This window comes from Spermophilus citellus (genome assembly GCF_964194105.1).
Source record: "Spermophilus citellus genome assembly, chromosome: 17".
Lineage (NCBI taxonomy): Eukaryota > Metazoa > Chordata > Mammalia > Rodentia > Sciuridae > Spermophilus > Spermophilus citellus.
In genome coordinates, this window is record NC_138199.1 from 41,684,472 (window position 1) to 41,711,220 (window position 26,749).

Consider the following 26,749-nt stretch of genomic DNA (forward strand, 5'->3'; position numbering starts at 1 on the left):
GGATTACAGGCATGTGCCACTGTACCTGTCTCTACCACTAAATTTTAAGTTGATTATATATGGTAGTATTGCCCAAAGTGCTAATGCTTTAGGACTATAGGATGTGGTGATGGTAGACATTATCTCTGATAATATAATCTGACTTCCATATTTTTGCAATCAAGAACTTGTAATCATTGGACATGGTGGCACATGCCTATATTCCTGGACACTTGATAGCAAGAGTGTAAGGTCAGTGCCACCCTGGGCAATTATGCAAGGTGCCATCTCAAAATAAAAAGGCTTTAAGATGTTGCTCAGTGGGGGCTGGCGTTGTGGCTCAGTGGTAGAGCGCTCGCCTAACATGTGTCAGGCACTGGATTCGATCCTCAGCACCACATAAAAAAATAAATAAAATAAAGGTATTGTGTCCATCTACAACTAAAAAAAAAAATTAAAAAAAAAAATGCCACAGTCCGGCTGCAGCAAAATAACCCGGGGGGGGGGGTGGTGGTGACGAGCAACTTGTGTAGATTGATACAGCTGGAGTGGGAGCCGTTTATTGTAGGACAGGAGTGGTATATATACATTCTACACAGCTTATCTTAATTAACATAAAATAGATACAGCAGTCAACCAATAAGGAATCTCCACACTTAATGGCTCGCTGGCGGTACTTCACAAACCACTCCCTCTGGCAAAATGCCAGGTGCCATCCAGACTTGTTTATAGTCTCTAACATTAAAAGATGTTTCTCAGTGGTAGAATGCCCCAGGTTCAATTCCCACAAATAAAAATCTTGTGATTTTGGCTTCAGAAAATGAAAAATAAAAGGTCTGTATTGTCTCCTTTCATCAAATAACACTACTTTATGGGGCTGTGATTGTGGCTCAGTAGTAGAGCATTTGCCCAGCATGTGTGAGACAGTGGGTTCAATCCTCAGCACCACATAAAAATAAATAATATAAAGGTATTGTCCATCTACAACCAAAATAAATAAATAAATAAATGTTCTGAAAGCACCAAAAATAAATAAAACAAGCTGGATTGGTGGTACACACCTGTAATACCAGTGATTCCAATGGCTGAGGCAGGAGAATCCAATGACTGAGGTCAGCTTCAGCAATGTAAGTTGATTCTTGTCTGGATCCCAAGTTTGGGGACAGCCTGGCAACTTGGTGAGGCTCTATGAGACAATAAACAATAAAAAGAGCTGGGGATATAGTAGCTTAGCTGTATAGTGCTTGCCTAGCATGTGTGAGGCCCTGGGTTCAATCCCCAGTACCAAAAGGATTAAAAAAAAATCTAGAGAAATTAACATTTTTACTTAAAGTATATTGTAATTGTACTTCTTTTTTTTAATGTTGGAGGTGGAATCCCAGGCTTTTATTGTATGTTAGGTGAATTTCATACCCCTAAATTGAATTTCTTCTAAAAGTACTTCAGCTTAGTTCTAATTCTATAATGTTAATTTCAGTCCTTTAAATTCTAGGAAAATCTTTAAAGTAGTTGTAATAAAGAATTTTTCTGTACTTGAAATGGATTTGTTTTTATTGAGTATGCTTTTGGAAGTTAATTTCTTTCTCAAACCAGTAATGAGTTCAATATTGATGTTTTGCTATATTTAAACAGGTCAGAAGACATCTCTAACCCAAGAAACGGAGCTGTTAGAATCCCTTCTTCAGGAGGTAGAGCACCAGGTGATGAAATATTAAATATAATGGTCTTTATCCATTTTAATCCATATTTCCTTTTTTTGGTACCAGTGATTGAACCTAAGGGTGTTTATCCACTGAGCCACATGCCCTAGCCCTTTTCTATTTTTTGTTTTGAGTGGGGTTTTGCTAAGTTGCTTAGGGCCTTGCTGACGGCTGGCTTTGAACTTTGGATCCTCTTTCTTCAGCCTCCTGAGTCTCTGGGATTACAGGTATGCTCCACTGTGCCTAGCTTTCCATATCTCGTATTACAAGTTCCTTTTTTTTTTTTTTTTTTTTTGAGAGAGGGAAAGTTATGTCTGATCCATTTTATTGTCTTTCCCATTCCCATCCCACCTCCCTTCCCTTCATTCCCCTCTGTTCAGTCTGATGAACCTACCCCCCGCCATTGTGAGTTAGCATATTCGGCCTTTGGTTTTTTGGGATTGGCTTATTTCACTATGATTGTCTCTGGTTCCATCCATTTACCAGCAAATGCCAGAATTTCATTCTTCTTGGCTGAGTAATATTCTGTTATGTATATGTACCACATTTTCTTTATTCATTGATCTGTTGAAGGGCACCTGGGTTGGTTCCGCAGCTTAGCTGTTGGGAATAGAGCTGCTATGAACAATGATGTGGCCATGTTGCTATAGTATGTCGTTTTCTTCTTTTTTTAAATGTATTTTTATTAGTTGTAGATGAACACAATACCTTTATTTTATTTATGTATTTTTATGTGGTACTGAGGATCAAACCCAGTGCCTCACACATGCTAAGCTTGCATTCTACCACTGAGCCACATAGTATGCTGATTTTAAGTCCTTTCAGTGTAGGCCCAGGAGTGGGATAACTGGGTCAAATGATGGTTTCATTCCAACTTTTCTGAGGAATCTCTGTACAGCTTTCCAGAGTTGTTGGACTAATTTTCAGTCTCACTAGCAGTGTAGGAGTGTACCTTTCCCCCCACATCCTCACCAACACTGTTACTTGTATTCTTGATACTTGCCATTCTGACTGAGTGAAATGAAATCTCAGTGTAGTCTTAATTTTCATTCAAACCCAGTGCCTCACACATGCTAGGCAAGCGCTGTACCACTGAGCTGCAACCCTAGCCCTGAAATTTTACATTTTAATGAAGTCTGATTTATCAATTAATATTCTCTTGATGTCATATTGTCATATTTAGGAAATCTGTAGCTCAGGGCCAAAGGTTTTCCCTTGGAAAATTTGTTATCATAGGTTTTATATTTAGGCTTAGTAGTGCCTTTTGAGTGTTTAGTTGTAGTTGGACACAATACCTTTATTTTATTTATTTTTATGTAGTGTTGAGGATTGAACCCAGTGCCTCACATGTGCGAGGCAAGCGCTTTTCCACTGAGCTACAGCCCCAGACCCTTTTTGTTTTGTTTTTGAGATGGGGTTTTGCTAAGTTGCCAAGACTGGCTTCAAACTCAAGATATCTTGCCCCACCCTCCCAGTTAGCTGGTGTTATAATCATGCATCACCATGCCTGTCTTCAAATTCAATATCTTGAATAGTTATAGGGCAGTAAATTCACATTTACTATTTTCTCTTGAGTGAGCTTTGGGAGTTTATGTGTCTTTCAAGGAACTATTCTGTTTCATTTGAATTTATTGGCGTGAAGTTTATAATAATTTCTTGTTATCCTTTTAGCAGTTTTAGACTCTTAAAGATGTCACCTGTTTCTTAATTTATGTCTTTCTTATTTTTTCCCCGATTGTTCTGGCTAGAAGTTTATGGGGTTTTACTGATGTTCTCCAGAAACTAGGTTTTGATTTTAATTTCTTTTTTTTTTCCTATTACATGGATTTTTGTTTTGATCTAATTATTTCTTCTGCTTAGTTTTAGTTTAATTAATTCCTTTTTTTCCTAATATTTTAAGATGGAAGCTGAGGTTATTGATTTAAGACCTTTCTATTCAAATATTTTCTTTTAGGCCTATGAAGTCTTCTTTGATCCATGGACTCTTTATAAGTTTGTTTAGTTTCTAGATATTTGGTGATTTAGAAAATATTCTTTAGTTGATTTCTAATTTAATTTTATTGTGTATAACTGAAATCTATTTTTAACTTACTATTTGAATTTTAGCATGTTTTATTCTCAAAATACACTACATCCTAGAAAATGTGCACAGTTGAAAACTGTATTTGCCATTTTGGGGTGGAATGTTTTATTGGTAGTAATGAGGTCAAGTTGACTAATGATCATTACTACTATATTCTTTCAGACTTTCTATGTACAGGTTGAACATCCCTAATCTGAAAATCCAAATTCTAAAGTGTTCCAAAAATATGATAGTTTTCCAATTCAAGTATGATGCCACAAAATGGAAAATTCCACGTCCAATCTCATGTAACAAATTGTAGTCAAAAATGTGTGCACTAAGAATAGTTTATAAAATTACTTTAGGCTATGAGAATAAGGTGCTTATGAAAGGTAAGTTTTGTATTTAGACTTGGGTCCTATTTCTAAGGTAGGTCCTTATGTTTATGCAGGTATTTCAGTATCTGAAAAAAAAAATCTAAATTCTGACATACTTCTTGACCCATGCATTTTGGCTAAGGAATATTCAATTTGTATTTGTATTATTAAATATTGGGAGGAGATATTAAAATCTTAGACTGTAACTTTTGATTTGTCTACTTTGTTAGCTTTATCAGGTTTTGATTAATAACTATCTGGAATTATTATGCCTCATTATAAGGTACTGGGGATTGAAGTCAGGGGCACTGGACCACTGAGCCACACTCCTAGCCCTATTTTGTATTTTATTTAGAGACAGGGTCTCACTGAGTTGCTTATCCCCCTCACTTTTGCTGAGGCTGGCTTTGAACAATCCTTCTGTCTCAGCCTCCTGAACTGCTAGGATTCCAGGCATGTGCCACCTCTCCCTGCTGATAATCTTTAATTTTTGATTGGGATGTTTAGGACATTTGCATTTAGTGTGCTTATCGATATGATGAAGTTTTAGTCTTGCTATTAGTTTTCTATTTGTCCCATCTTAAATTTATACACACACACATTAAAAAAAATGTTTATTTAAGTTGTCGATGGACCTTTATTTATATGCTGTGCTCAGAATCAAACCCAGTGCCTCACACATGCTAGGCAAGTGCTCTACCACTGAGCTACAGCCCCAGTGCCCATCTTATGTTTTTGATCTTTTTCCCTGTTTTTTCTTTTTAAATTAAATATATTTATTTTTTTGTAGTTGTAGATGGACAACATGCCTTTATTTATTTATTTATTTATTTATTTATTTATTTGAGAGAGAACTTTTTTAATATTTATTTTTCAGTTTTCGGGGGACACAACATCTTTGTATGTGGTGCTATGGATCAAACCCAGTGCCTTACATGGGCTATTATTTTGTATGCTTATAAACAGAATATATAACGCAGATCCTGATATAAAATTTTGGTAAAATCACTATCATAGTGATTTAAAAATATAAACTGATAGCCCCAACTAATATTTATTTTATTTAATTAATTTAGTAATCAATTAAATAAATAATTTTATTAATTAAATTAATTGATAAGCTGAGGAGGCTGGCTTTGAATTTGTAATCCTCCTGCTTCACCCTCCCACCTCACTGGGATGTGGTGCTGTGGATTGAACCCAGGTCTCACTAAGCATACACTCTACCACTCAGCTATACCTCCAGTCCCTCAACTAATATTTAAAAAAGAAAATTAAGATGTGTGATCTAAAATATACTTATGGAATACTGAATCCTAAAATAAAAAATGTATTTGTGTGTGTGTGTGTGTGTGTGTATGTGTATATATATATATATATATATATATATATATATATATGTGTGTGTGTGTGTATATATATATATATATATATATATATATATATATATATATATATTTATACACATACATGTATATTTTTTGGCTGATTCTAGAAATTGAACCCAAGGCAAGGTGTCACATGTGGTAGACAAGCACTCTTCCATTGAGCCTCTTCTCTATCCCTGAGAATATATATACTTTTCAAGACACATCAAACAAATTCACCAACTGATCATGTAGTAAGGTACATGGAAATGTGAGGAATTTTCAGAAGTTAATATAAAAAACATTTTCTAAAACTAGAATATAATTAAAATAGGCATAATACTTAAAAAATTAAAATATTCTTTAAAATGTTCAAATATAACTCAATTGTTATGAGTTAAATCACTGTTGAAAATATAAAATTATTAACATGCCAGCCGTATGTAAGGGATATGTAGAAGAAAATTAATTCCGAAAAACATTTATTTATTTATTTATTTATTTATTTATTTTTGGGTTCCAGGGATTGAACTCAGGGGCACTCAACCACTGAGCCACATCCCCAGGCCTGTTTTGTATTTTATTTAGAGACAGGGTCTCCATGAGTTTGCTTAGCAGCACCTTGCTTTTGTTGAGGCTGGCTTTGAACTTGTGATCCTCCTGCCTACAGGTTTGTGCCACTGCACCCAACTAATTATTTTAATAAATTATAAATAAACGAATTGTTCTCAACTAAAGAAATCAGGAAAGCAATAAGAATATGGAAGCATAAAATGGGAAGAAATGGTTAAGATAGACGAAATTAACACAAAATGCCACAAAGTAGTTGAGACGAACAATATAATTGAATCTTGGGAAAGAAATGAGTTAAGTGAAAGTTTAATCAGGTTTGACCAAGAAAAATAAATCATCTTACAGTATAGTGGGAGGGAAAACTGGGATAAAATTGCAAAGGCAGAAGAAATTTGAAGAATAAAAATATCTTTTAAGTAGTTATATAAAGTATTTACTTTATATCAGGCTCTGTTCTATGTGCTTTGCACATTATGAGCTACTTCATTTAAGTAGAATCCACAAGAAGAGGATAATTTTCCAGAAACTTGTAATTAATGAAAGTGACTTAATATAATTTAAGCCAATAAGTGTTAAGTAAATTGTTCATAAGTCTCTTTCAAAATACATCAAATCCAGATTAATAGAAAGTATTTCCCAGATTTTTAATTATCTGTTGGGGAAAGTTTGATCAGTGGGTACTAAGTTATAGTTTGATAAAAGAATAGTATGGTGACTATAGCATTCCTATACTGTTTATTTCAAAAAGTTTTAAAAAAGAGATTTTCAAAGTCTTAAAAAGATAAGTGTTTGAGGTGGTAGATGTGTTTAAACTGATTTAAATATAACACAATTTATAGACATATTGAAACTTGACATATCACTTTTACATTCATTTTTTTTGTGATTTTATGTCATCTGTTAAAATTTTTAAAAAGTAATTCAGGATTGCCTATTGGCAATACTTCTTACCAGAAGTCCTATTTATTGAATTGAGAAAAGTGCAATTTAAATATAGACAGGAGCTGGCACCTGCCTGTAATCCCAGTGGCTTGGGAGGCCCCAGGCAGGAGGATTGCAAGTTCGAAGTCAGCCTCAGCAACTTAGCAGGACCTAATCAACTTATTGAGACCCTGTTTCAAAATATAAAAACAGCTATAGATGTAGCTCAGTGGTTAAAGTATATATATAAATAAAATTAGATCTATATATATATATATATATATGGAAAGGAAAAGATAGTACTCTTCATATGCAAAAAGTATGATTATGTAGACAATATATTAACTCTTAGACCCTCTTTAGTGAGCTTTGTTGCACATAAAAATCAGTTGTGTTCCTACATCAGGAATAACAAGTTAGAAAAGTTATTTGAAAAAGATTTTATTCATAATAGCAAGAAATACTACTAAAGGATCTGTGCATAAATCTGACAGATATTTAAGATCTTTGTAGAGACAATTATAAGGTAACAAAACAGCTGAATGAAGAAAAATACTGAGTCTCATTCTCAGATGTGCATTTTTTATTTGTGAAATGAGATGTGTCATAATTAAAGGTTTTCTTAATGGTGTATAACATAAGCATGCTTAATAGTCTGTTTTACTAACTGGGTATGATGGCATGCCTATGATCCCAGTAATTTGGAAGGCTAAGATGGGAGCATTGCAAGTTCTAGGAGAGCCTCAACTTAGCATGATACTGTCTCAAAAAGGACTGGGGAATGTAGTTCAGTGGTAAAATACTCCTTGATTCAAACCTTAGTACCAAAACCAAAACAACCCCAAAACCAAAAGATAGATATATGACAAAGATGCAGAAGGATTTTCTTTTCAACAAATATTGACAGTTATACATTGGGCAAATAAAATTAGATCTTCATCTTAACTCTGATAAGAATCAGTGCCAGATGGATTAAAGACCTAAATATGAAGAGTGAAATTTGATTTTTCATGTTATTTTAAGAGGAAAATATCTGATTATAGGGAAAGGAAAGACCTCTTAAGTCACAATAGGCACAAAATATAAGGAGAAAGACTTAGCTATGTTAAAATTAAAACTTATTTTGAACAAAACAATCTTTAAAAAATAGGTTGATGAGCCACAGATTGGGAAAAGTTATTTGTCATTCCCGAAACTGAATTGGTATACAGGATTTATAAAGAAATACAACTCTGGGGTATGGATGTAGCTCAGCAGTGTAACACTTGCTGTGAGGCCATGGGTTCAAATCCCAGCACTGCAAACAACAACAACAAAAAAAAACTAACAACCCAAACTATAATATACAGCTAAAATAATGGTACAAAAAGTGATCAAGGATATGGATTAATATACAGAAGTGGATGCTGGGTGGCAAGCAAATGAATTTCACTGATAAACTAGGAAACATTTGGTAAAACCATAGCAAAATGCTATCTAATAACCATTAGATTTATAAAAATTTTTAAGTAAAAGAATAAATGATAATATGGATATCCTAAAGGGAACTTATTCACCTTTGAGAGATTTGCATAAATCTGTTGGACTATTTTGGAGAACAGGTTGTTAATATCTGCTGAATCTGTTGGTATGCTTCTACCAGTAATTCTAGTCTTAGACTAGTACAAATTGTCTAGGAGCTATGTACAAATGTCTTTACTCTAAAGTTAGTAGTGAAGGCTGGGAAACAACATAAATGTGGATAAAGGATTTTTGCTATTTTCATACAAAGGCATTCTTTAGAACTCTTGAAATAAGTTGATAAATGTCACTACAATCAGTCTTTGAAGACAATATTGAAAAATGTACGGTACACTGTGATACTGTGGATATTTATGTAAAGTTGGAAACCGCTCAGAACATTGTTTATGAATACACAAACACATACACACAGTTGTAGAAATACATATGTGATGATAAACTTCAGTTGAAGGAGCAAGTTGCTTAGGAATAAGTGGTATCAAGGGAGGATACACATAATAAGTATTCAATAAATATCTAGTGAAAAATATAAATTAAAACTTTTTCTATATATCACATTTCAGTGATTTAAAAACATACCTTAAAAATCAGAATTAGCTAACATTCAGTGTACATTAGATTGTTTAAAGTAAGTTGTTCAGAAAACATCAATAACATGGGCAATGCTTGATACATAATAATATAAAGGGAAAAATATGCATCTGCTTATTTTTTCTATCCTTTTGACTTCTAGTTTGTTGATTGATCCGGTCCTTTAATCATATGTCATTATTCTTGGTAAAACCAAGATTATAAAATCTTCATTTATATCATATGGTATTATTCTTTATGAGCTATACAAACTGTTATTCAAAAGATGTTAATCCAATTGTAGTGTGTTGTGTTAGCTTTCTGTTGCTAAAGGAGGAAATTTATTTTGGTTTACAGTTTCAGTCTAAGGTTATATAGCCCTGTTTTGGGGCCTATAATAAGGCATTATGGTGGAAGTTCACGGTGGAGGAAACCTTTTTACCTCTTAGCAACTGGGAAGGAAGAACGAGAGAAAGGGGTTAGGGTCCCATTATCCCCCTTTTAGGCACACCCCCAGTGACCTAACTTCCTTCCACCTCTTAAAGGTTTTTCCTAATATTTTCATAGGCTGATCACCAAGCCCTTAGCATATGGACATTTGAGACCCAAACCATATATGAACGTCATTCAAATGGAATTTGATTTTGTATTAGTTTGCTGGGACTGTATAGTAGAATAATACTGCGTGCCTGGGAGGCTTAAACAACTGAAATTTATTTCTCATAGTTCTGGAGGCTGTTGTGCCTGTAACATAAATTGGGTGATTGGGAGAGAGACAGTTCATTCCTTAATAGGTTATGAAACTGTTTTCACATAAAACTTTGTGTTCTTTACAACAAAATGAATGAAAGAAGCAGTGGTAAATATTATTTCAACTTTATGTGTAAATAGACTTAGTCATGTAAGTACTCATTGGCAGAATTAGAACTCCAAACTCTTTGTTGAATACAAAAATTAGTGGTCTTTTAACTACTATGCTTATTTTTACTAAAGTTAGGTTTCTCACTTTTTAAATATTTTATATATATTGAGGGACCTTTATTTTTATTTATATGCAGTGCTGAGAATCAAACCCACATGCTAGGCAAGTGCTGTATCACGGAGCCACAACCCCAGTCCCAGATTCCTCACTTCCTACCTTTGAAATGTAGTAGTATTTCTGGAATTGATATAGGTTAAGTAAGGGGTGTGTGTGTGTGTGTATATATTTTTGCTTTATATCTTAAAATTTTTATTACCTATAATGCCATTGAAAAAATGCTTGCTTTTTATAGGCTTTCCACCCACAGGATTTGTTTGTTAATACAAATAATAGCGTCACTGTACCAGTGTGGAAATATATTTGTAGTTGTTCAATATATGCTTATCCTAAAATATGAGGGGAGAAAAATGGATTCAAATCTTGATTCAACCACTTTATATTAGAATAAAAACTTAGATCCTTTGAAGATTGAGAATTCTCAAACCCCCATTGATTTATTTTTATTTTTCTGTCTTTTTTGGGGGGGTATAAAACTAGATTAATTTTTAGTTCTTTACTAAAAATTTTGAGGTGCCATTGAATAGTGATTTTGTTGGTTTAGATAATTCTTTTCCTCACACAGTTGCGGTCTTGTAGTAAGAGTGAGTTAATATCTAAGAGCTCTGAGATCCTAATGATGTTTCAGCAAGTTCATCGAAAGCCCATGGCATCCTTTGTTACCACTCCTGTTCCACCAGACTTTACCAGGTATGACAGTTTTTAGATTTCATTTTCATTTGACTTTTGTGTGCAAAGATATACACTTGTTTCCAAAGAATAAATCTTCTTAAGTCTATATAGCTTTATAAGATGCTTTTTATAATGTGATCTCTGTTACGCATGTAAATCTGGTCTCAACTCAATAGGTAGTACCCACCAGTAATCCCAGCAGCTTGGGAGCCTGAGGTAGGAGAGTCACAAATTTGTAGCCAGCCTCAGCATTTTAGTGAGGCACTAAACCACTTGGTCAGAATTTTAAAAAAATATATAAGGGACGGGGGATATAGCTCAATGTAATGTGCCCCTGTGTTCTGTCCCCAATACAAAAAATAAAAGACAATAGACTAAAAGAAACAAACAAAAAGAGAGTGAATTAAAAACTTTTTTCTTGAATCTTTTATTTATCTTTTGACTTAATTTGTATCTTGTTAAACAGAATTAAGAAGTGGATAAAATGTCCAATATGACCTGGATCTTCAAAGATAGTGGGAGGAAACTATTGCAGCAATTGCAACCTGTGTATGTTCCTAGTGTTCATCTTTAAACTTTTCTTAAAGCATATTTTTTTTATCATATGTAGAAATACACTATTTTTCTTAACACTAATGCTTGAGATTCTGTTGAAAAGTGTCAGTGCTAGACCATACCCCAGTCCATTTGAAACGAAATTTCTGTGTATTTATTAATTGGCTATAAAGTCTTGACAAACTTTCAGGGTGGCTTAAACAAAACAATTTACTTCCTCACAGTTTTGGAGTCAAGAAAAAGTATCAGAAAATTCAGTGTCTGCTGAAGCTTCTGAAGTAGTAGGCATTTGCGTTCACTGTCTTCAAGTGACTTTTTCTCTGTTCACGAAAGGAGAGATCAGTCTCTGGTGTTTATTCTCCTTATGTGGACAACAGCCTTATTGGATTAGGGCCCCGCTTTTACCTCATTTAGCCTTAATTACTTCCTTAGGCCCTAATTCCAAGTCACATGGGGGTTTAGGGATTCCATGTAGGAATTTAGGGTGACAATTCAGTTCATTAACTTTAGGTACAGATTAACACAGTTTGTTCTTTTTAAATCTTAGTTTATTCATAAAATGAGGACCAATGTTTCAGATTAATATTTTGGTATGACACATTTTATCTTATACTTTAGAGGTGGCTTATGAAAAAACTATCATGTTTTTCTTGCATGTTGAGGAGAATTATGGTTCATTTAGAAAACAACTCTTGTTATAAAAAAAAAATTAAATTTTTTTTGAACTCACTTTCCTTTTCTCTATAACACAATGCTCTCTAATGGCCTTAAGGCATACATTGCACTGGAGTATATGTTGTAAACCAGGGTTTTTCTACTTTGGCATTTTTGACATTTTGAGTTGGATATTTTGTGTTATGGAGGGAGTTTCTTGTGTGTTGTAGGATGTAGCACCCTCTTGCCAGTAGCACTCCAACATTATCACCTTGCAGTTGTAACAAAATGTTTCCAGACATTGCCAAATATTCTCTGAGGGCAAAATCACCCCTGGCTGGGAATTACTGGTAAATGCACTTGTTCCTTATCCTAGTTGGATTTTTAAGGATCATGAGTGGGGGTCCCATAGTCCTATAAACAGAAAGGCAAACTTACTGATATGCAAGGGAAGTCTTTGTTTCTGATTAACAAACCTGATAAAACCAGGCATGGTGGCATTCACCTGAAATCCCAGATATTCAGGAGCCTGAGGCAAGAGGATCACAAGTCTGAGTTCAGCTTTAGCACTTTAGTGAGATCCTGTCTCAAAATATGAAAAGGGCTGGGGATATAGCTTAGCAGTAATTACCCTGGGTTCATTCCCTAGTACACTAACAGACAAACGAAATACCTGATAAAATAACATCAAAGCACTGAAAAATTTTAAAAGTATTGGGTATTTGCTATCATTAAATAGGTTTGGGTGATTTAAGAATATTCACCAGGGCTGGGGCTGTAGCTCAGTGGTAGAACGCGTGCCTCGCACATGTGAGGCACTGGGTTCGATCCTCAGCACCACATAAAAATAAGTAAAGATATTGTGTCCAGCTACAACTAAATATATATATATAATAAAGAATATTCACCAATGTCCCAGTGCTTCCTCTATTTAACTGTGTGGTCACATTTCACTTTCAAAGGTACTGTTTTCCAGTCTATGACCAGTGGAAGAAAACATAGCTTTTAACATTTAACATTTAGATTGTTTGGGAAAATTCTGCTGCTGCTTTTTCTCTTAATTTTCCCTCTCTTCCTATTCCCTTTTCTTTCCTCCCTTCCTCCCTTTCTTTCTCCCTCTCTCCCTCCCTTCCTTTCTTTCCTTTTTTTCTTTCTATGGTGCTAGGGATCAAACCAGGGCCTCAATGCATGCATGCTGAACAAGTGCTGTACCACTAAGCAACATCCCCAGCCTTTAGAAAATGCTTCTTGAGCACCCTAAGCAATATTAATATCATAGTATAGTTGGAAAACCACTGATTCAGGTAAATTTCTATCCTGTTACCACTTTCAACAGCTTATCAGGCAAGCAATAGTGCTTTCCAGTGTGATAATTAAGTGGCTTCCTCTCTAGTAATGCCCACCACCTTTTTGGAAATTTTGACTTTTAGCTTAACTCTAATTTTTATTGGAGACTTAGTTTACTATTGCAATATACAGAAAACAGAGGTGATCTGTTGATAACTTGATCAGCAAAGAAGAGATGGCCAAATAAAAAAGACTGGCATTTATTGATGTTAAGTTACAAATCAAAGTTTAGAAGTGCAAAGCAGTGATGTTTTAAGCTTTGAGATTGAGACTGGATTGTCTTTAGTTCTGTTAGTTAATGTTTGGTGTTGAAGCCACTATGGAGATGAAAAGGTGCTAGCACTATTGTAGGTGTTAAAGAGGAACTAAAAATATCAGTCAGATATTCCATATTAAGTAGTTAAGAATTGTTTTTTAAAATCAAATATTTGTACTCATTTATATACCATTTTATATCAGTTCTGAAAAGAAGTCAGGGTATAGACTGGAATGGTCAAGAAAAGTATAATCTGGAAAAAAATTGGGAAAGGCCTTGAAAGATATGTAGGATTTTGTTGGAAAGATGAGAATGGGTATGTATACATAAATGAAAATATGGATATGATAAAAGCTGTTATATTCGGGGGATAACAGGGAAAAATCTTAGCTAGAATTTGAAAGGTTATTTATTGTTGGGGCATAATGAGAAATAGAACAGTTTAAGTGTCTCTAAGGAGAACTGAGAAGAGAGAATAGTATAGCTCTGAGTCCATAGAGATTATAAGTTTCTGGGAGAATGGTCAAGTTGGGAGGGAGAACCAATTTTTATGCAGCTTGATCTATTTCCTTAAGGGAATAAAGTGGATACTTGTCTTCTGTTTCCATCCTTTATTCATTAAGTTAGGAGGAGGTCATATTTCTAAAGATGCACAACTCATTGGCTTGCAAATTACTGATTAGATTTATCGTTCCATTAAAGCTTCTTAGGCACTAATTGCATTATTTTTGCTAGAAAGCATATGGAAATCATATAGAAAGCATAGAATGGATTTGAGGCTACTTCCCCATATTCTGTGAAGATGAAGATTGACATCATCACGAGATGAATCCATTCATAAAGAATAGTCTATGTTTGTGAGACGAGGTATAAAACTATGAGGAGAAGATATAGCAATGCATTATGTGTAGACTGAGAATGGTAATAATAAGATTAAAGATAACCTGAATAATCACAATTTGGAGTTGTTAATAAATAGTTAAAGGTGGAATAGACCATTTAGCTGTAGATATGGCTTTGAGTATATAGGTAAAGAGTGCAAAATAAATGTTTGAGCAAATGTTTCTCTTCATGATCTGACAGCAAATATTTATAAATATTCATTCAGTGAATATTTATTTAAATGTTAGCCATGTTCCAAGCATGTGTTAGCAGAAAATGCAGTAGAAGAGCCCTTGTGATTGATGAGTTAGGGTTTAGTGAGAGATGACTGGAGCAGTCATAAAATGTGATGACTGGTAATAGAGCAAGTGTATGCATCCTGTTTTATGCTGTCTCATTGCACTAATTTGATATAGTGCTGTTTGTGTCTGCATTTTTCCTGAAAGGTACATATGTAGAAGTATATCGCAATATATATTGGATTGACAGATCTATTTTCTGTGCTCTGAGTGTGATCATTTTTTCCTCATCTAGTGACAGCTAGACTACACTGTAATATCTTGGTTAGTGAGTTTTGGCAACTGTAGTCTTCATCCTGTCAACTTTTTCTTAGATCATTTTCAGTTGACTGGGTCATCTTCTGCTGTTTATATTCTGATAAACTCTTTTAACCCCTAGTGGCTGATGAGGGCTGGGGATGTGGCTCAGTGGTAGAGCCCTTGCCTTTTATGTGTCAGATTCTGGGTTTGATCCTCACCACAGTGGGATAATGGAGGTTGTGTGTGTGACAATGATAGTCTGGATTTAAGGTAATAACAACAAAGGAACGATATTACACTGGATGTTGAGGGCATGATTGGAGAAACACTACATAGCTCATCAGGCAGCTGGGGATTGGTTGAAATCTTTAGATACTATGAGGATGATCTAAATATAGGCAAACTGACCAATACTGTAAATTACATAAGATTATAGCCCCAAACATACCACTTTGTGAACAAATTTGAGGACTTTATTGGGAAGATTCCTTTAGATCTCTGAGTAGATTTGTGGTTCCATTAAAACTTCTTAGGCACTAAGGGCATTATTTCTGCTAGAAAGCATATAATGGGGAGACCTTAGGGCTGACTTCCACGAATATCTGACTTCTAAATCACTTACATGAAGGGGATTAAAGATCTAGGGGTGAAGAATATGAGTCAGATAATAATTGACCAGGGATATGAGTGCTTCACATAGTCAATTTGGATAGTAGTTTTATAGTTAACAATTGCAGGGCAAAGTACATCTCCTTACTGTGAAAAAGATGTGACCTATTTAGCTGAATAAAGAATAATTTATTTTTTATCAATACTGTATTTTCATAGGGCAAATCACTAATTTCTTTAGGCACTATCATAGTGTGACAATGTTATTGATGTGTCCCTATCTTATTTTGGTCAAATTTTTGATGAATTGACTTTAGAAAATGTATCTGAAGATATTGTGAAATGGCTTTCAGTTTGTTGTTTTGTTAAACGTTTTATCAAATTAATAGTGTGTATTAAAACACTGTATATGATAGGATTTTTATAATAAATGGTGCTTTAATGACTTTTGAGGTGTTCTAATGAGAGTACCACACACCATCCACATGATCTAAGGGTAGTTGCCAGCAAAATGGATTATCTCATATCCCATCTGCTATAGTTATAGTTCTCTTTGGAGGAGATAGTATGGAACTAAAGTTGTTTTAGGTAAATTTGCATTGCCAAGAAAGTATTATTATGCTAGTCCATCCCATTTATCTCCTAAGTGATTATGTATTATGTAGGTTTATTTACTAGTAAGTAGTCTCAAAGTATATTTAAAGTCTATTAATATTTCTACAAAGTTGTTTTGAAGGAATTCTTTGGATAAATTATGATATTTTTAACTTTGCTATTTCTTTTCATTTCTAAAGCCTGCGTATATTTGTTTTATAATTCAAAATTGTAGCCTAAGCACCAATTTCTTTCTTTTTCCTATTTTCTCGAGTATACTTTTTTAGTCTCTTTGTAAAATTTAAAAACTTGGTAGTTTTAGGGATTCATTTAATATTATATTTAACAAGGATTTGGAAATATCTCATAGGGACTAGTTTAATAAAGTTTTAAAGGTATTATTGAGGGACTTTTTGTTTTTAAACTAAATGAAATTTTAAAGTTGTATATTAAGCTAAATAATTTTTTTTTTTTACTTCTTTTTAGTGAATTAGTGCCATCTTATGATTCAGCCACTTTTGTTTTAGAGAATTTCAGGTAAGGGGTTTTGACAACTTTGTGTGTTTTTTTTTTTTGTAGGTATACATAAGGAAAAGTCAAAAAATGTGATTCTTCAGTAGGATAGAGATTGGTGATCTGTGTTACTCAGATTAATAATCTTAGAAGAAATAAGTTTCCTATTAGAAACATAGATGGTGGTCTCAATTGTACAATATCTGAAATGCTAGGACTGGAAGTGTTTCAAATTTCAGATTTTGGAATATTTGCATATGTTTAATGATGCAGAATGTAAGTCTAAACATGAAATTCATTTGTTTTATACACACACATTATATTTGTAGCATGCAGGTAATTTTATATGGTATTGTTAGTGCCTTGTGATTTGACTGCAACACATCAGATGAGGTGAGGTGTGGCATTTTCCACTGTAGATTCATATTGGAGCTCAAAGGTTTCAGATTTTGGAATGTTTTGAATTTTAAATTCTCAGATTATTTATGTTCTACCAAGACTGATAAACATTTTAAAGAAGAGAGTCTACTTAGCTTTTGCTAAAGTGCGGGGCCAGAAATATAGAAGTCAGTGATCCCCTACCTACCCATCCTACGAAACAAAAGTGTTGGAGTCCATTTGTTTCAGCTCCAAAGTGAGAAATTGCCTATAAGAGGCTATTATAAGAAACTTACAGGCTTTGTAAGTTGCATGTTAATTTTATTAGCCTTTGCTGTTTTTAGTTTAGAAGCAAAGATTCAAAATCACTAAGATCCTCAGGGACTTGTCTTCAAGGGTAACATGAAACTGGGAACTAAAAATATAAGGTCTTTGGGAAAAGAACTTGGAGTAGGCAATAACATCAAAATAAGGTTATACTGCTGGGTGCAGTGGTGCATGCCTTATTCCCAGTGACTTGGGAGGCTGAGGCAGGAAGATTGCAAGTTTGAGGCCAGCCTGTGTAATGTAGCAAGGCCCTGAGCAACTTAGTGAGACCCTGCCTCAAAATGAAAAATAAAAGGGATTGAGAATAGAGGTGATTTGGTAAAACACACTGGGTTAAATATACTCAGTACCCCTTCCAAAAAAAAAAAAAAAAAAAAAAAAAAGGATTTCCCCCATCTAATGTGTTTTTTCTTATGGGATAATTTTGTGGCTAAAGCATAGTCTCTAAGAGGTTTTCCCCATATACATCAAGGTTTAGCAGGTTATTCTCTTGTTTTTCCATATTAAAAAAGGATAATTATACTACACAGAAGTGGGAAATAAATATTTTGCTTTTCTTGTTTTTTGTTCAGTGCTGGGATTGAACCCAGGGCTTTGCACATGCTAAGCATATGATGATCTACCATGAGCCATGCCTCCAGCCTTTTTGGGGAGTGGAGTGGAGGGATGATGAAAGACTGCTTATTGGAGCAGAATTAACTTCAGGAAACTTAATGATTCTTTCTTTTTCCCTTGAATGTCACAATTTCATTTTTACTGAACTTTATAGATATTGCTGAATATTTCACTATTAAATTTTCTCTTATTTCAGAATGTAGATATTATCTAAACTTAACAGTGAAATCTTGACTTATTCAGTTGCTGTCTATGAGTTGTTCAGGATTTCATATAAGTAACTCGAAGAAAGTAGTTGGTTTTTAAACTTATTGCCATTTTTACAGTTTTGATCTTGGGATTTGGTTGTTTTTTTTCTTAAGCACTTTGCGACAGAGAGCAGATCCTGTTTACAGTCCACCTCTTCAAGTTTCAGGACTCTGTTGGAGATTAAAAGTTTACCCAGTAAGTTTTTTATATTTCTAATTTTGAAACCAAAGATCATTTATTCTTCCATAGTGTATTAGTTTAATGTTTTAATGGAGTAAGGAAATTAAAGTAATGATGATTTTGTTTCTTTGTGAAATACATTACTAAATCTGTGGAAAAATGAGTTAAGTGTGGATATAACAAATCCTGAGACATGATTAAATTTTATTTCTGGTTTGTAAAAGAATTATGCTTAGAAGAAATATTTAAAATTCTTCTTTTAAAAATGCTTTAAAATATTAAAACATAAAACTATAAAAACATTTGCTGATGGTGAATTCAGGATTTGACCCATATATTTTCTTAAATTGGCCCATGAATTTTTGTTTTTTTAGGCTAGTTTTTGTGAAGAGTTCTGTGTATGTTAAACCTCTTAACACTTTTCAGACTTGTTAATCCTTAAGTTGTATGCCTTGATATTTTCACTTTTAATGTACAGAAGTTTAAAACTGTTATGGACTCAGACCTGTTGGTGTTTTATAATTTATTTTATTGCTTTTAAGGTTAAAAATATTTCACAATTCAGATGTAAGATATTAATCTGCATTTTGTTGATCTTACTGTGCCATAAATTTTTCGTATTTTTGGTGTTTGTTTTTTGCCTTCAGCTTGTGGTTTAATTTTTTTTTTAATTGATAATCAGTTTCTATTTGCATAACCTTGTTTTTTTAAGAACTTTATTCTTTTTTAAATTTTATTTTTAAAATTTTTTCTTGTTAGTTGTACATGACAGTAGAATGCATTTTGACAGATTGTACACAAATGGAGCACAACTTCTCCTTCCCGTGGCTGAACATGGTGCCAGAGTCATACCAGTAGTATAATCATACAAGTATATAGGGTAATAATGTCTGTCTCATTCTATCACATCCCCACACCCACTTCCTTCCCCTCACTCTCCTCTGCATAATTCTAAGTTAACCTTCTTGTTTTTTAGGATGGAAATGGAGTTGTCCGTGGATACTACTTATCTGTGTTTTTGGAACTCTCAGCTGGTTTGCCTGAAACTTCCAAGTAAGAGTTGTAATAAAATAACAACTTTAAATGTGTACCTATCTATATCTCTCTAGCAATTTTCATTAATTACTTTTGTTAATTGCTTTTTTTGTGTTAAGATATACATTACTGTGGAATCCTTGGCACAATATGATGATATTATGAATAGTTTTAACTGTTTTCTCTCATTTAAGAGTATAAGGATTTATACTCTTAAATTTATTGGGAATCCCAGAGTTTTTCTTTATATGTGCTATATCTATTGTTATTTTCTGAATTAGAAATTAAAACGGAGAAAAATATTTAAAAAATTTAAAATTCACTGTAAAATAAGCCTATTGCTTATTAACATAAACGTTTTTTTTAAATGAAAAGTGGCAATTTTCCTAAACAAAATATTTATTGTGAAAATTTCTTGCTTTGCATTTTTGGAAATCTCTTTACTGTTTTGCTTAGCTGAGTTGGGTATGGTGGTTCATGCCTGTAATCCCAGTAACTGAGTGGAATGAGGCTGGGGATTGCAAGTTTGAGGCAGGCCTCAGCAGTTTAGCAAGAATGTGTCAAGATAAAATATAAAAAGGGCTATGGCTCAGTGGTACAGTAACCCTGGGTTCAATCCCCATTATTGGACAAAGAAGACAATGACAACTGGATTCTCCCATTTGCTTCTATATTTAATTTCTTATAATAAGCTCTTTTGATTGAAATATATATAAATAAAATTTGGCCTCACAGATTTTGAATACACTTAGTTGGAAAAATTTGAAAATGAGATATAATTCAGAAGCCATAAAATTCACCTGTTAACAAATGTACAAGTCAGTGATTTTTTTTAAAGACCTAGAGTTCTGCAATCATCAGTTATATCCAATTTCAAAACATTTTTATTACCCTAAAAAGAAACCTTGTAGTCACTTCCCAGTTTCTTTCTGCCTAGACCCTGGCATCCACTAATCCAATTCTTGTTAAGGGGAAATATTATAAAAAATAGTTTTATAATTACTTATCTTCTTTAATGTCATACTTAATCTGAACAAGCAGTAGTTTGTTTAAATGTTACCTGTGATGTGGAATTAAGAGCCATATCAATGAACTTTTTTTCCCCTTATTATATAAAATCTGTCGACTCTGGTACAGAATATCTGTTTATAGCTAACATGGAGTAACAGGGATGGGATTTACCCCTTTCTCCTGCAACAACCCCCAAAAAACCAACATTTTCTAGATTAGGGAACAAATGAAGCAATTCTCAAGAGATAAGAAACAGATTAGTTCTTTGATTGCTCTGTCCTATAGCTATGTATGTGTCTTTTCAGGCTGCAACACAAGGATGGTTATCTGAAGTAGAATCTTGTAGACTTTTTAGTTGAGGAAGTAGTGCTAAGAGTTTAGGACATCCAGTACAGCTAGAATGCATCGTACAGATTACCAGAGAGGACAGAGCAGTAAAGCCACAGAAATCCAGAGATTCATAGTGGGTTCACCTTGACTATTCAGCAGAGTACTGATTAGGACATTCATGTGAGGCAAATGCCTGAGTTTGGAAAACAACTACCTGAAAGGATTAGAGGGAATAATTGAGTACCTGATGCTTACACAGAACTAGGCACTATGCTTACTTCCACCAACCACAGTGGAAATACTTAAAATTAATGGGACATTGGGTAGTGTACTGAAGAAAATTTACCCTAAGTAGCAAGGAACAGTTATCCCTAAAGGGAATAATGCTCTGGATTCACCTAATAAATGACTGCAAGACCCAAAAGGATCAAATTGTTTCCAGGTAACTTAACTCCATCCTAGAATGAAGCTCAAGAGAATTTACAAGATTATAAAAGTATCCAACATTAAAAAAAAATTATTTGCAGTGTTTGGTATGCAAAAAAAAAGATATTAATGAGTATGGAAATAGGCAAGAAAACATACTTAATAAATGAGGAGGAGAATCAATCAATTGAAATTAGGCAGGAACTGACAAAGAATGATGAGAGAAAGACATTAAGACAGAATTGTATTCCATTTGTACAAACAGTTAAGTAGAGATGTGGAAGACATAGAAGACTCAAATTGAACTTCTTGAAATTGAACTATTTGAGGTCACAAATAGACTGGATGGAATGAATGACAGGCTAAATGTTATAAAAGTTATTGCAGGGCTGGGTTTGTGGCTCAGTGGTAGAGTACTTGCCTAGAATATGTGAGGCACTGGGTTTGATCCTGAGCACCATGTAAAGAATAAAAGTATTGTGTCCATCTGCAATTAAAAATATTTTAAAAAGTTATTGCACTTAAAGGCATAGTAGTAGAAATTAGACAAATCACACGTACAAACATAAACATGTATGTATATGTATGAATTCCAAAATGGTAGACTGGCTTCAAGTACCTTAATACATAGTCTCTGAAGGTGGGGATTGAAAGCAAATGAAGGAGAATACCAAAAAAAAAAAAAAAAAAAAAGGGAGACATATCTCAATCAGTGATGATTTATTATGCAATGGAGGGGCCCATTTTAAGGGAAAAATGGTGACTGGCTACAACAAGGTCTGAGTTTTATAGGGCCACATTGCGGGAAAAGTTTGTCATTTACTTTTGGCGGGTGGGCTTTTAGCAGGCCGGGAACTTTGTCAGGTAAGGGAAACTGCGAAAGATTAGAATCCTCAGTTGTCCTTGTTGTGTGTGTGTCTGTCCCACCCAAGGGTTCTAAGTTTCCACCTCCTTCATTCCAGATGAATTGGGGCGAATTAATCATATTTGGCTACCCTCTGCTGAGGTCTTCCAGTGAGGAAGTGCTGAGGAGGTGTGGAATAGGGGAATTCCCTGTTAGAGATCTGGAGTAGGATAAGAAGGTGGGGGTTATACAGTCCTGGTGGTTGTGGCTTGAGGAGTTATAGAAAAAGGGAACTTCAGCATCTAGTGGGTGATTCCTTATGGGGTTTAGGAGAATCATGTTGTGAGTGAAGGAGGAAAATGGCTTTTGCATGTTCTTAGGAGGTGATCTGGGTTAGTCAGGTAACCTTTTCAAGAAATTGCTTCTGTACAAAGTTAAAGCAGGGGAAAAAAGATTATTATAAGAAAAACGAGTATTAGAGGAGTTAAAAGAGGGAGAAGCACTGGGCATGGTGGTCCATGCCTGTAATTCCAGCGACTTGGGAGGCTGAGGTAGGAGGATCACGAGTTCAGAGCCAGCCTCAGCAATAGCAAGGTGCTAAGTAACTTAGTGAGACCCTGTCTCTCTATAAAATGTAAAATAGCGCTGGGGATGTGGCTCCGTGGTTGAATGCTCCTAGGTTCAAGTTCCGGTATGCCCCCCCCCCCCCCACACACACACCTAAAAGGGAGAAGCCAGGAAGTCCACTGTTTTAGGTTTTTCAGTGAGGCCCACCAGGAATCAGCTAGTTCTTTCTACTGTTCCAGTGGGTCCTGTAGTTGTTTAATCTCATTCCTTATCGGTCTTGATTGATTGGCATAGAAGCAGTATTCTTCCCTGAGGAAAAGGTAGAGGTCACCTTGTTCCGAAGTAAGGAGATCTAGGCCCAGATGATTTTGCAGGACGACAGACCCCAGGGAATCCAATTGATTTTGTAAAGTCAATACCAAATCGGAAACCTGTTGAATATCTTCCATAACCTGTTCTGACAACTTTTTATAGTAGTGAAAAGAGGTTCCTGATTCCGCTGCGCCTGTGCCAATTCCAGTGGATATCTCTAGCCCTATGAGTAAGGGAATAAACTGGTGGGCTCATCTAGTGTGTGTCATTATCGGATTAGGCAAACTTTTGCTTATTAGGTAAAAGGTCAGTTTGAAGAGTAAGGAAGACCAAGGTACAGAGGCCAGTCCAATTTTTTGGTGAGGAAGGGTAAATATGAACCTTGCAAAGGAAAAATGCCTCAGAATTTATGGGGCACCAGGACTACGGGGCTGACACAAGTTTTAAGTTTCATTTAAAGAACTATTTTTCTTTTAAATGCCCAGGTATGGCTGTACTTTGGTTATAACTGTTTTTGGTAGGTGTTTTAAGATCAATCTGGTCAAATTGACCTTGTTCCTATCTATTGTTAAGAATCAGCTGAGTTCCCTCAGAGGGGTCACTCTTGGGAACTTGAGGGAAGCACCTCTAGTGCCATCTTCCAGAAGGGGTCAGGATCTCATTGACCATATGACTTCCCTTGAAAGTATTAGGGACATCTCCTTCTCCAATGGCCCTCCTATTTGCAACTTGTATACTGGATGGCTTTCTGTACTCCAGCATCTCATTGGTCCTCCTGATTGGGAGGTCAGTGGCCCAGAGTTGCAAAGCCCTTAGAGAAGTGCTGTCATTCCCTGGGTCCAAGCTGGCCTCAGAGGGCAAGAGCCAAATATTGGTTTATTTTTCTTTCTTGGACCTTTTATTTCCTTAACTTTAGTCTCTAAGCTTTGGTCTTAAACATTCAGCATGCCAGTTTCACCAGTCTTAACAGTACCAGGTTTTACCTTTAATGTCTATAACTTTATATTTTACCCCTTCTGTTTAATTGGGGTTGATATTCTTTAGAAGTTGTACTTCTTTTAGACACTAACAGAGAACAGTTAGGTTTCCAAGGAAAATATAAAATGAAATTAACAAGAGTAAAAATATTTAGTTTGTATAATAGCTATGAGTCAATAAATATAATTTTTATAATCTCAAACCTTTACTTTAAACATTAGTTTCAAGAACACCAGTTTGGTAAAATGTTCTTCTAAGCCTTAAACTTTAAAGACTTATATACTTGGAAGATAAGATGAAGAAGCCAGTAACAGGATTACACTGATGTTCTTCTTCTCTTCTTCTTTTTTTTTTTTTTTGGTGCTGGGGATTGAACCCATGGCCTTATGCATGCAAGGCAAACACTCTACAACTGAGCTGTATCCCCAGCCCTACACTGATGTTCTTATATTAACCAAGTTTAGTTTTCAAAGTAAAGTTCAGAATCTGTAATGTAGTATAGTACTCTAACAGTTGTTTTTAACCAGAGTTCTAGAAACCTTAATTCCTTTAAGACTAGTTTCTCTAAAGAATAAAACTTAACACAGAAATTATCCTGCTAGATAAGAGCAGATTAATGTTTTGAGAAATCCTTGTTACTTTAACCTGTAGAGGATTAAACTTTGGTTTATATCAGTACATTTATATTTGACCTTAGTTTTAAAAAAAAAAAAAAAAACCTTGAATAACTAACTGATTGTGCTACTTATAAATGGCCAATTTAGTTACACACAAATTTTTTGAAATTTACCCTCCACAGACTTTCTGCAACTTAAAGAGATTCTACAACTTTTTACTTTACCACACAAAAGATGTTCTCATCCTTCTACTTTTCACATTCTGAACAATCCTTATGAAATTTCTGAGTTTTCCCAATTACTCCTCTTAATAAGATGAAATACTTTATGCTGTTTACACTACTTTTAATTGAAACACAGCTGAAACTTTTGGACTCTTTGCATATAGAATTACACCTGTTAGAACTTTTAGTAACCTTGCTTTAGTGAAGACCCCAAACAAGCTAATCTTAAAACTCTATTTTCATTTACCAGTTTATAAAAACATTTAGTCTTTAAATATATTACCTTTTGGGGTTTAAGAAGCAGTTGATGTTTTAACACTTTAACTTTGTAAATTAATCAGATGTCTCTTGTAACACATTTATGATTAACCCCATTGATGTTGATGTTAAAACTGATTTACTCATATTTAAATGTAAAAACCAAGATACCAGACAAGTGTAGTTAGCAGTACCAGCTATCTCTTTCCTGTTGAAGGAAAATCCTAGAAACAATGGCTAGACATTTTATGAAAACCAGTACTCTGTTAATTGTCTTGACCACCTAGAAAACTTGTGTTAATCATTTTAAAGACATTTTTACTCTCATCTGTTTACCTAATTTAAATTGAACTTTTAAAGTCACATGACCTAAAAGATACTTGGATCTATTTCTCTTAAATTTTAATTTATTATGAGTGCTCATTTATCTGTATGCCAACTTTGATACCATGTACATGCTACATGAACACCAGCACATATGTAGACACAACAACACAATACCCAGGTATGCACACATACACAAAACAGGAAACAGATCTTGTAGCTGTTTGTAGGTAGATCTCCACAGGTAGGATTTTGTAAATGGAGATTTTTCCAATGTATTTGAGAGTTAGCCCTCTGAACAGAGTGTAAAAACCTCTATAGTTAGGTAAAATAAGACTGATCAGAAAAATATTTTAATTTAGGCATGCAGGATCAAATGTGGATTTACCATAAAACCACAAGCTGAAAACTACAGAATTTGGGAAAGAACAGATGTTCTAGAAAAAATTGAAAGCTATAATTAGTAAAGGAGCATGTCAAACATCTTCATTAGACTAGAGTGCACTTTTGGCTCAGATTAAAATCAATTTAGGTATTGAAAGAATGAGAGAGCCTTTAATCCTTAGGTAAGTATTCTCAAGTAAGAGTCTATCATTCCATTTTCCCTTCCTTGTGCTGTAATTTTAGGGAGGAACTTGTTAAGAAAGCAGGGTTGTAGAGTGCAAGAGCAGATAAGTTAGCCAGCCATTTAGGTTTGAATTTTTTTTTTTAAAGAGAAAGTGAGAGAGAGAGAGAGAATTTCTAATATTTATTTTTCAGTTTTGGGCGGACACAACATCTTTGTTTGTATGTGGTGCTGAGGATCGAACCCGGGCCGCACACATGCCAGGCCAGTGCGCTACTGCTTGAACCATATCCCCAGCCCTTTAGGTTTGAATTTAAAAGTGACATTTTTTTTTCCCTATTGGTCTCAAGCTGGTTTTGGACAATCATCTCTGCAAGCTTTGTAAGACTTGGAGTTAGAGAGATTTGGTTATCGAAGATAAGTAAGGGAAGCTGTTGTTTTGAGCTTAACTGGCAAAACCTCATATGAAGAGCATTTTAAACATTTTTTTTTTTTCTTTTGTAAAACCAGTCTCTTGAGGTGTGGTCCCAGAGTTTACTTCCCCTGGGACCCTTTTCCCAGTTAGTAATCAGGCCAGGTTGGATGCAGAAAATTATTAGGCATCTTCTTTATCTCAACTGTGATTATGTCATCCCCTAATATTACTTTTGAGGATGAAGCTTCCCTCTGAACAAAAATAAAGAGAACAGAACATGGGCACCTTTGCTGAGAAAGCTCTCTCTTTGGCTAGGAGACAGCTCCCTGGTGCTGGAGCTTCTTGGGTAAGCAGTTTCTTCCTT

The 26,749-nt window shown here is 34.6% G+C and overlaps 1 protein-coding gene across 9 annotated transcripts in view; it reads left to right on the top strand.

The window, feature by feature from the left end:
- The window catches only part of TRIM37 (tripartite motif containing 37), a 246,306-nt gene that overhangs the window by 30,103 nt on the left and 189,454 nt on the right, over positions 1-26,749 (top strand). For all 9 annotated transcript variants that reach the window (XM_081270428.1, XM_081270433.1, XM_081270435.1 and 6 more), the window contains exons 8-12: positions 1,612-1,679; positions 10,675-10,799; positions 16,704-16,754; positions 18,413-18,494; positions 19,456-19,532. In XM_081270428.1, coding sequence (XP_081126554.1) covers positions 1,612-1,679; positions 10,675-10,799; positions 16,704-16,754; positions 18,413-18,494; positions 19,456-19,532 — 403 coding nt within the window. The remainder of the gene's footprint in view (positions 1-1,611; positions 1,680-10,674; positions 10,800-16,703; positions 16,755-18,412; positions 18,495-19,455; positions 19,533-26,749) is intronic.